This window comes from Coregonus lavaretus (genome assembly GCF_964263955.1).
Source record: "Coregonus lavaretus genome assembly, chromosome: 4".
In the NCBI taxonomy this organism is placed as follows: Eukaryota; Metazoa; Chordata; class Actinopteri; order Salmoniformes; family Salmonidae; genus Coregonus; species Coregonus lavaretus.
This window is the reverse complement of record NC_139991.1, coordinates 78,307,818-78,320,173: the sequence shown is the minus strand read 5'-3', so window position 1 is coordinate 78,320,173 and position 12,356 is coordinate 78,307,818. Positions and strand designations below refer to the sequence as shown.

Sequence of the window (12,356 nt, the reverse complement as noted above, 5' to 3'; positions counted from 1 at the left end):
GGAATGAGACAGGTATGTCCCCTCTCCTTTTCATGCTAGCTATAGAGCCACTGGTCGAAAGGATAAGACAAGGCTATACATTATAATACAGATCCTCAGAGACAGCCAGATAACCCTGTACACACATACATGTGCAACACCAGTTTAAGATCACAAAAAATGCATCTGATTGCTGTGTTTTCTGTCGCTCTATGTGTCTGTATCTATTTGTAATTTGAAGGCGAGTAGTTTGAGATGAAATAACTGCTGTACCCATACTGTAGAGGGACAAGGTGATCCCTATCCCCTCTCCTTTTCACACCGCTGTAGTCATTCCCTCTTCCCAGGTTATGGCATCGGCCTGCGCCAGTTCACACCGCTGTAGTCATTCCCTCTTCCCAGGTTATGGCATCGGCCTGCGCCAGTTCACACCGCTGTAGTCATTCCCTCTTCCCAGGTTATGGCATCGGCCTGCGCCAGTTCACACCGCTGTAGTCATTCCCTCTTCCCAGGTTATGGCATCGGCCTGCGCCAGTTCACACCGCTGTAGTCATTCCCTCTTCCCAGGTTATGGCATCGGCCTGCGCCAGTTCACACCGCTGTAGTCATTCCCTCTTCCCAGGTTATGGCATCGGCCTGCGCCAGTTCACACCGCTGTAGTCATTCCCTCTTCCCAGGTTATGGCATCGGCCTGCGCCAGTTCACACCGCTGTAGTCATTCCCTCTTCCCAGGTTATGGCATCGGCCTGCGCCAGAACTCCCCCCTTACCTCTAACCTCTCTGAGCTGGTGAGCCAGTACAAGTCAGATGGCTTCATGGACATGCTGCATGACAAGTGGTACAAGGTGTTGCCCTGTGGGAAACGGAGCTTTGCAGCCACAGAGGTAATGCACATCGTAATGCACATTATACTACTGCAATCAGTCACAGAGGTAATGCACATTATACTACTGCAACCAGTCACAGAGGTAATGCACATCGTAATGCACATTATACTACTGCAATCAGTCACAGAGGTAATGCACATCATACTACTGCAATCAGTCACAGAGGTAATGCACATCATACTACTGCAATCAGTCACAGAGGTAATGCACATCATACTACTGCAATCAGTCACAGAGGCAATGCACATTATACTACTGCAATCAGTCACAGAGGTAATGCACATCATAATGCACATTATACTACTGCAATCAGTCACATCATAATGCACATTATACTACTGCAATCAGTCACAGAGGTAATGCACATCATAATGCACATATACTACTGCAATCAGTCACATCATAATGCACATTATACTACTGCAATCAGTCACAGAGGTAATGCACAATATACTACTGCAATCAGTCACAGAGGTAATGCACATTATACTACTGCAATCAGTCACAGAGGTAATGCACATCATACTACTGCAATCAGTCACAGAGGTAATGCACATCATACTACTGCAATCAGTCACAGAGGTAATGCACATTATACTACTGCAATCAGTCACAGAGGTAATGCACATCATACTACTGCAATCAGTCACAGAGGTAATGCACATCATACTACTGCAATGCCAATACTGATGTGCTACATCACAATACTAAATCATCTCTATTCTGTGTTTTTCAAAAAGTCTTAATGATGTTCATTATAAATAACAGAAGCTTTTCGCTGCAACAGAAAATAAAACTTGCCATTTGTTTTCTTAAATAAGCTTCCATAAATAAGATGCTATTCGTAAAATATGTGAAATAGTTCAGTTTGATTCTTATGCAAGGGAAATGTAAAACATGTACAAATGTTAAAACTGTAACAGTACAAACTGTTTATTATAGCCTGTGTGTTTGTTTCTGCTTTCTCCAGACCCTCCAGATGGGCATTAAGCATTTCTCAGGCCTGTTTCTGATGCTGTGTGTTGGGCTGGGTCTCTCTCTCCTCACCACCCTGGCTGAACACATCATCTACCACTTCATCATCCCCAGAGTCAAGGACCCCAAGTTCAAGTACTGGCTGCATACTAGTCAGTAACTTAACTATCACTATGTTAACTGGCTGCATACTAGTCAGGTAACTCACTTAACTATCACTATGTTAACTGGCTGCATACTAGTCAGGTAACTCACTTAACCATCACTATGTTAACTGGCTTCATACTAGTCAGGTAACTAACTTAACTATCACTATGTTAACTGGCTTCATACTAGTCAGGTAACTCACTTAACCATCACTATGTTAACTGGCTTCATACTAGTCAGGTAACTAACTTAACTATCACTATGCTAACTGGCTTCATACTAGTCAGGTAACTAACTTAACTATCACTATGTTAACTGGCTTCATACTAGTCAGGTAACTCACTTAACTATCACTATGTTAACTGGCTGCATACTAGTCAGGTATGTCTCCTGAGTGGCGCAGTGGTCTAAGGCACTGCATTGCAGTGCTAGCTGTGCCACTAGAGATCCTGGTTAGAATCCAGGCTCTGCTGTAGCCGGCCGCAACCGGGAGACCAATGGGGCGGTGCACAATTGGCCCAGCGTCGTCCAGGGTAGGGGAGGGAATGGCCGGCAGGGAGGTAGCTCATTTGGTAGAGCATATTGTTTGCAACGCCAGGGTTGTGGGTTCGATTCCCACGGGGGGCCAGTATGAAAATAAAAAAGAATAATGTATGCACTAACTGTAAGTCGCTCTGGATAAGAGCGTCTGCTAAATGACTAAAAATGTTTAAAGTTACAGTTTGAACAGTGGCCACGTAGGCTACTGTGGCTATTTGATCATAATTTAGGCCTACCAGAGTGGCCGACCATCAAAAACAATGGAGAAAATGCATCCCATAACATTTTAACATGGAAATAGCTGTTCTGTCGTTCAGCCTACAGTAGCAGCCAATGTGTGGTGTTCAATGTAGGCCTACATTCCATGAGACTTTTGAAAAAAAACATGCAGGGCTTGACATTAATATGTTTATCCACTTGTCCTTCAGAAAAGGAGGTGACTGAAAATGTTGTTTGATGCAAGAAACCACTTTACAAAATAAAATGCAATATTATTCCCATACCATTATTACAGAGAATCAGACAAATTATGCTACCCTCTGCCTATTGGCTACTTAGCTTATTCAAGACTGTCTCAAAATACAACACTGCCCCTTTAAGACAAAAAAAAAAGCTCTTTACCTGACTCACTTTTGTGCTCATGTAGGAAGCAATCACTCCCCTATTGCTGACTACAAATGATCTATAACTGGGCTAATAACTCACTAACTACCAAAGGATATGAACACAATGATCTATAACTGGGCTAATAACTCACTGACTAGCAAAGGATATGAACACAATGATCTATAACTGGGCTAATAACTCACTAACTACCAAAGGATATGAACACAATGATCTATAACTGGGCTAATAACTCACTAACTAGCAAAGGAGACATGCAGCTCTCGCTTTGATCTCAAAACAAGCCGATCTACTCCCGACCGCTCATGCTGTAAACACAGTCCAGTTCAAAGTGAATGGAACAGATCCATACAGTATATGGCAATGGTCTATTTGCATATTGGCCTAATGCAGCACTGATTGGATATGGTGCACCGGTCTGTGTAGGGTAGGGTCTGAGTCCTGCCTGTCAATGCAATAGAATCCTACTCCTATGCGTTCTGCCTACAACAACATCTCTTGCATAGTTCGTTTTGTTTTGGTATGTTGCATTGAAAGAGGCTAATATTGCATTGATTCGATCACAGTTGCCACAGTAAAGGGAAATGTTGGTAGTGTTAACAGGGACAACTCTAGAAAGTTGAGTGAAGTTCAATCTCGTGCTTCTATCTATGGGTTTATATTTCTTCTGTGCGGCAGTCCCATTCAGAAATGACTGAAACTATTCTGAGAATATCATACCCTGGTATCTGTGTAGTTTCTGTTTGACATCTTACGTCTGCTCTGTCCCACAGAGGTTACATCGAGCAATGAACTCATCTTTCAATGAAGATAAACTGCAGACCGTAGCAAAGCCACAAGAAAGGTAACAAATCATTGACGTGCCATTGAATGTCCTGTTACCTTCACAAAAAAACAGAAAAGACCGTTGACTGGTAATTTAAAGTCATTTGCTTTAATCGCAAGGTGGCAAATGTACTGTCCCAGTCAAAAGTTTGGACACACCTACTCATTCAAGGGTTTTTCTTTATTTTTACTATTTTCTACATTGTAGAATAATAGTGAAGACATACAAAACTATGAAATAACACATATGGAATCATGTAGTAAACAAAAAAGTGTTAAACAAACCAAAATATATTTTATATTTGAGATTCTACAAATATCCACCCTTTGCCTTGATAACAGCTTTGCACACTCTTGGCATTCTCTCAACCAGCTTCACCTGGAATGCTTTTCCAACAGTCTTGAAGTAGTTCCCACATATGCTGAGCACTTGTTGGGTGCTTTTCCTTCACTCTGCCGTCCGAGTCATCCCAAACCATCTCATTTGGGTTGAGGTTGGGGGATTGTGGAGGCCAGGTCATCTGATGCAGCACTCCATCACTCTCCTTCTTCGTCAAATAGCCCTTACACAGCCTGGAGGTGTGTTGGGTCATTGTCCTGTTGAAAAACAAATGATAGTCCCACTAAGCACAAACCAGATGGGATGGTGTATCACTGCAGAATGATGTGATAGCTATGCTGGTTAAGTGTGCCTTGAATTCTAAATAAATCACAGACCAGCAAAGCACCCCTACACCATTACACCTCCTCCTCCATGCTTTATGGTGGGAACTACACATGTGGAGATCATCCGTTCACCCACACCGTGTCTCACAAAGACACGCCGGTTGGAACCCAAAATCTCCAATTTGGACACATTTCCACCGGTCTAATGTCCATTGCTCATGTTTCTTGGCTCAAGCATGTCTCTTCTTCTTATTGGTTTCCTTTAGTAGTGGTTTCTTTGCAGCAATTCAACCATGAAGGCCTGATTCACACAGTCCCCTCTGAACAGTTGATGTTGACTTGAACTCTGTGAAGCATTTATTTGGGCTGCAATTTGTGAGGCTGGTAACTCTAATGAACTTATCCTCTGCAGCAGAGGTAACTCTGGGTCTTCCATTCCTGTGGTGGTCCTCATGAGAGCCAGTTTCATCATAGCGCTTGATGGTTTTTGCGACTGCACTTGAAGAAACTTTCAAAGTTCTTACCATTTTCCGTATTGACTGACCTTCATGTCTTAAAGTAATGATGGACTGTCGTTTCTCTTTGCTTATTTGAGCTGTTCTTGCCATAATATGGACTTGGTCTTTTACCAATTGGGGCTATCTTCTGTATACCAACCCTACCTTGTCACAACACAACTGATTGGCTCAAACGCATTAAGAAGGAAATAAATTCCACACATTCACTTTTAAAAGGCACATCCGTTAATTGAAATGCATTCCAGGTGACTGCCTCATGAAGCTGGTTGAGAGAATGCCAAGAGTGTGCAAAGCTGTCATCAAGGCAAAGGGTGGCTATTTGAAGAATCTCAAATATAAAATATATTTTGATTTGTTTAACACTTTTTGGGTTACTACATGATTCCATATGTGTTATTTCATAGTTTTGATGTCTTCAATATTATTCACAATGTAAAAAATAAAGAAAAACCCTTGAATGAGTAGGTGTGTCCAAACTTTTGACTGGTAGTGTAATTGTCAGTGATGATAGCAAAGACACCAGGTATAATCCAGTTTAATTTGTATTTATTTTTTATTTCACCTTTATTTAACCAGGTAAGCCAGTTGAGAACAAGTTCTCATTTACAACTGCGACCTGGCCAAGATAAAGCAAAGCAGTGCGATAAAAACAACAACACAGAGTTACATATGGGGTAAAACAAACCATAAAGTCAAAAATACAACAGAAGCTATGGTGAAAAGCCTAGGAAAAAGACTTGCTGGCACGAAAATAGGCATGAATGATCAGTTCCCGAGGGAGATTGTAGAAAGGCGCAAAGTTCTGTATCCAGTCTTCAAGGAAAACAGATTAAAAGGGAAACGTGTTGCACTAGTGGTGGATAAATTATATATTGACAACCAAATGTTCAGAGACACAAAGACTACTCCATGGCTATTCTAAAAGTTGTAATAGAGGAGTCAAATATTGGAGCACCTGATACTAGCAATGATAGGGATTGTAATATTAAATAACATTTATAGTAAGTATAGTATTTTATAAAAGGATAAAACGATATAACAAGCAGAATAATACATCTTATAATACAAATAATTAGAACATGGCTTTTTTGGCGGGAGGTTGTTGTTTTGGCGGATGGTTGTTGTGGTTGGTCCTGTGTTCTCTCTGGCATCCTTTCCCCCTTGCGGCAGATGTGGATGCGGGTGCGTTTGCATGCTCGGCCCATTTCTTCCGCAGTCAACCATGTGGTGTGCATTTTTGTGTTTGAAAAGGTGCGGCGTTAAGTGAGTGAGAGGGGAAATGGTTGCATATCCCAGAGCCGACCGGGGGTCTATGAGCAGGGGTAGTGAGAGAGAGAGCTTTCAATTTTGTGTAGATGAGGGATATACATTTTTAAATATAGTATACATCTAATCTAATTTTTCATTGTCCTATCATGATGGAAAGATCCCTAACCCTATAACCTGGGCACCCAACTGAGCGACCCATACACCAAAGAGAAGTTCCCATCTCTTTTATGGACCTGCTGTGAATATGCAGCCTAAACAGAGAAATAAATGTGGTCAGAGACCTATTTGAGCAGCACCGCCCCCTCAAGATTCTGAGCCTGCCTGGCAGGGTTGGTCCTACAAAGCCAGACCCCCTGATGGGAGAGCATAATATACAAGGAAATTCTCAAAGCTGCTAATGAGAACCTTTACGACCTTTTTACCTAGCCGGTGGGGATTCCGGTGGGGTACCCCCACCCAGGTAGTGGCAGTGCTGGCAACACTGGCTGCAGTAACCCATGGGGAGGGGGTCACACTCGGACAATCAGAGAGGGGGTTTATCATTGTGGCCCAGGTGGCACAAAATAATCAAAGGTCTGACCGCATGGAGATGCTTGGGAAAATGGTTACAACGGGGGATCAGAGTGTTTGTGTCTCAGGTGAAGAGGGTGGATCTGATCTCCATCACCTAGGACTTGACATAGATTAAGTAGATTAATCAAATCTCACATTGTTATCAATTTCTGCTCAATCTGCATGCTTTCTCAATCAGCTTTAACTGTATGTGCACTCGTAAATCAAGTTATTTCTCGAGTTGGGCTCTGGGATATAACAGCTGTTGAGTATCTGATTTTATGGTGGATTGTGGAGGAGGGGGGTTGAGTGTGTTGGAGTATGTGAGTATGTGAGTGTGTGCTTGTCTGGCATCTGTTGTGGGGGGGTGGGGATGTTGGGGGGGAGGGTATGGGATGGACCGCGGGGATTATTTGCTAGGATAATAATTGCTTGTCAATGAATTAAGTGTAATACAATGGCAATCCGGGTTATATGTTGGAATCCTACGCGTGAACTGCCGACATTATTACGCATATTAATTGATAATGATGGAAAATAGGATATGCATAATTTAAAAAAAAATAGTTATATATATATATATATATATATATATATATATATATATATATATATAGAGGTGAAAGCATTGGAATTGCTTTTGGCGGTTAATCTGCTTCTGTTTTGTGGGTGGCACTGTGTGCTGTTTTCGATGGATGGGTCCTGGCCTCTCGGGGCCTTAGGGATCCGGAGGGATGTGGGTGGGATGCTGATCACTGGGATGACGGCTCAACTTGGGATGGGGAGGGGCTTTAGCGGGGGAATTAGTGGAGAACAATTGAAGGGTTACTCCGTAGCAATGCAAATATCACGGTACAGCTATATGGACACTCAATCATTACGCTATTTTTTATTGGTAAATTTACAAACATATATAATGATAAATAGACTTGAAACTTGTATCTCATTATGGTGTATGGTGAAATAAGTATAGCCAGTTATAATTGTAATGGCTTAGCTGATAATAACAAAAGAAGAACAATATTTACATGGCTCAAAGAGAAGGAATATAATATCTATTGTATACAGGAAACTCATTCAACAATTCGAGATGAAGTAGCGTGGAAAAAAGAATGGGGGGGGGGGGAAATATACTTCTCCCATGGGCAAAGAAATTCAAAAGGGGTGATGATATTAATTAATAGTAATTTCGATCCGAATGTGCAAATTGTCAAAATAGATAGGCAGAGGTAGATGGATTATTTTTAAATAAGTTATTGGACCATAAACAGCTATGGCTCATTAACCTTTACGGACCAAATAATGATGATCCACAATTCTTTGACAATATATATAATAAATTATCAAGCCTGCAAGCAACTCAAGACAATATTATTATGGTGGGGGATTATAATACTGTTTTAAATAGCTCAATGGACCGTAAAGGAAATCACACCACAAACAATCACCCACATGCTCTTAAGGAAATTGTGAATGTCATGGATACATTAGAACTAGTAGATATATGGAGGCTTAAATATCCTGATCTAGTGAGATATACATGGCGGAGACTGAATCAAGCTAGTCGTCTTGACTTATTTCTTATCTCATTCTCGTTGGCACCAAAAGTAAAAAAAAGTGTTGATAGGGGACAGAATGCGGTCGGACCATCATATAATAGGCATAGACATTACTCTTACTGAATTTCCACGTGGGCGAGGATATTGGAAATTTAATCAAAGCTTATTGGATGATAATTTATTCATAATTAGAACAAAGGAATTTATAACTGACTTTTTCCAACATAACATAGGTACAGCGAATCCCCTTATTGTATGGGACACCTTTAAATGTGCCTTTAGAGGCCATGCAATTCAGTACTCATCTCGAAAACAAAAGCAATTTAGGTCAAAAGAGTTTATACTAAGAAAGAAAATAGAAAATCTAACAGCACAGATAGATGGCAATAAAAACTGTAACATAGAGGCTCAGAATAAATTAGAGGAAAAACAAAAAGAAATGGAGAAACTTATTCAAGAAAGATCAAGTGTCATATATTATAAAAATAAAGCAAACTGGATGGAATATGGGGAAAAATGCACAAAATTCTTTTTTAATCTTCAACATAGGAATGCTACCAAAAATAACTTAATGAAACTGGTTACAATTGACGGAGTCACCCATAATTCACCAAATGATATTTTGAAGGAAGAAACAAAGTACTTTAAGCATATGTTTTCTTTTCAGTCGCCTCCATCTCCTCTAACTGAAGCTAATTGTAGAGATTTTTTTTCTATTGATAATGTCAAATTAACAGCCACACAGAAAGACTCATGTGAAGGTGAAATTACAGAGGAGGAACTTCTGGATGCAATTAAAGACTTTAAGTCCGGGAAAACTCCATGGTTGGATGGCATACCAGTCGAGGTATACCAAACCTTTTTTGATATACTAAGAGGACCGTTATTAGCATGTTTTAACCACTCCTATGTAAATGGTAGATTATCTGACACTCAAGAAGAAGGTCTGATCTCATTATTACTGAAACAGGATACAAGTGGAAAATACAAAGATCCAGTCCATTTACAAAATTGGAGACCCCTTACACTTCAGTGTTGTGATGCAAAAATCCTAGCAAAATGTATAGCGCATAGAATTAAAAAGGTATTGTCGGATATTATTCATTCTAATCAGACAGGTTTTTTACATGGAAGATAGATACATTGGAGATAATATAAGGCAAGTATTGGAAACAATAGAACACTATGGAAAATATGGGAAACCAGGCCTGCTATTCATAGCAGACTTCGAAAAGGCATGTGATAAAGTTCGACTGGGGTTTATATATAAATGCCTGGAGCATTTCAATTTAGGAGAATCTCTTATAAAATGGGTCAAAATCATGTATAGTAACCCTAGGTGTAAAATAGTAAATAATGGCTATTTCTCAGAAAGTTTTAAACTGTCAAGAGGAGTGAAACAAGGATGTCCACTATCGGCATATCTATTTATTGTGGCCATCGAGATGTTAGCTATTAAAATCAGATCCAATAATAATATCAGAGGATTAGAAATACAGGGCTTAAAAACAAAGGTGTCATTGTACGCTGATGATTCATGTTTTCTTTTAAATCCACAACTAGAATCCCTCCACAGCCTCATAGAGGATCTAGATAAATTTTCTAACCTCTCTGGATTACAACCAAATTATGACAAATGTACTATATTACGTATTGGATCACTAAAATATAAAATGTTTACATTACCATGTAGTTTACCAATAAAATGGTCTGATGGTGATGTGGATATACTCGGAATACATATCCCAAAGGAAATAAATGATCTCACTTCAATAAATTTTAATAGAAAGTTAGCAAAAATAGATAAGATCTTACTACCATGGAAAGGAAAATACCTGTCAATTTGTGGAAAAATCACCCTGATTAACTCTTTAGTATTATCCCAGTTTACCTATTTGCTTATGGTCTTGCCTACGCCTAGCGAACAGTTTTTTAAATTATATGAGAAAAATATATTCAATTTTAATTGGAACGGCAAGCCAGACAAAATTAAAAGAGCATATTTATATAATGAATATGAATTCGGAGGACAGAAATTATTAAATATTAAAGCATTAGACCTATCACTAAAAGCTTCAGTCATACAAAAGTTATACTTAAATCCGAACTGGTTCTCAAGCAAATTAGTAAGATTGTCTCACCCAATGTTCAAGAAAGGCCTTTTTCCCTTTATTCAGATTACAACCTCTCACTTTCAGTTATTTGAAAAGGAAATAATCTCCCAAATATCACTATTTCTAAAACAAGCCATAGAAAGTTGGTTGCAATTTCAATTTAATCCTCCAGAAACGACAGAACAAATAATGCAACAAATATTGTGGTTAAATTCAAATATACTAATTGACAAAAAACCTTTATTTTTTGACAGAATGTTTAAAAAAGGTATAATCTTCGTAAATGATATCATCGGTAGGACTGGTGGAGTTATGTCGCACATGCAGCTAATAAAAACATATGGAAATGTCTGCTCTACCCAAAATTACAACCAAATAATTGCAGCCTTACCGCAAAAGTGGAAGAGGAAAGTGGAAGGGGGAGAAAGTAAGGAACTTGTCTGTCGGCCTTGCATTAAAGAACATAATTGGTTAAGGAAAACTGTGATAAATAAAAAAGTATATCAGTTTCACTTAAGGACCAAAGGATTGACAGCCGTCCCATATAGATTGCAAAATAGTTGGGAAGAGATCTTTGACGTACCGATCCCATGGCATAGTGTTTATGAACTGACACGCAAAACGACACCGGATTCAAAAATTAGAATCTTTCAATTTAAATTATTATATAAAATTCTTGCTACCAATAGAATGTTATTTATATGGGGGATACAATCTTCCCAGCTCTGCAGGTTTTGCTGTGAAGAGACAGAATCGTTAGATCATTTGTTTTGGTTCTGTCCATTTGTAGCTTGTTTTTGGACACAGGTCCAGGAATGGCTAAAGGATTGCAATATTTACCTGGAACTAACCTTGCAGATAGCATTACTGGGTGATCTGAAAAGTCATAGTCAATCAATCAATAATATAATAATACTTTTAGCAAAAATGTTTATTTTTAATTCACAATCTGTAGAAGAAATGAGAATAGAAAGGTTCAGAATTTTTGTAAAACATCACAGTACGGTCGAAATATATATGGCAAATAGAAATCCTATATGGATGGTGTTAAGAGATAGATGGGAGGTATTGAATAGAGTTGAAGGATGGGACTAATAACAAATAACAACAAATAATAACAAAGATAGCTAATAATGTAAGCATACTGTGTCCATAATAAGTATATGGGTTGTATGTTGGGAGCTTTTGGGAAGGAGCACAGTTAGAAAGATATGGCAAACCGGATGGACACCATGAAAATGATCGGAGAGGTTGAGAGTAGAAGAAGTTCAGGAGCAAAAAAAAAATATATATATATATATATAATAAAATTATTGTAAAATGAACTCTGTCCATAAGGTGTAGATAGTAAGTATAGACCGGAAGTAGACGCCTGGGCAATGTTGTTCACTAATTTACTCCAAGTAGGGAAAGGATGGTGGGGTTGAAAAGTAATAAAGGGGAGTATATATATAAAAAATAAAAAAAACATGGGGGATTGGAAGTGATGCAGACAATTACATTGATAGAAGATACAATCTATCTGCAATATTAAGCTGATCCATTCCCCCCCCCCCCAAAAAAAAAGATAAAAATAAATAAATATATATATAAAAAAATAAAAATAATAATAATAATAATAATAATAATAATAATAATAATTACAAAAGTAAATATATATACAGTGTGTGCAAATGTAGCAAGTTATGGCGGTAAGGCAAT

The 12,356-nt window shown here is 38.9% G+C and overlaps 1 protein-coding gene across 1 annotated transcript in view; it reads left to right on the top strand.

Moving 5' to 3' along the window:
• The window catches only part of LOC311127550 (glutamate receptor ionotropic, NMDA 3A-like), a gene marked incomplete at both ends in the record, with an annotated part of 76,737 nt that overhangs the window by 49,247 nt on the left and 15,134 nt on the right, over positions 1-12,356 (top strand). The window contains 2 exons of the mRNA XM_084159367.1: positions 712-863; positions 1,837-1,997. Coding sequence (XP_084015493.1) covers positions 712-863; positions 1,837-1,997 — 313 coding nt within the window. The remainder of the gene's footprint in view (positions 1-711; positions 864-1,836; positions 1,998-12,356) is intronic.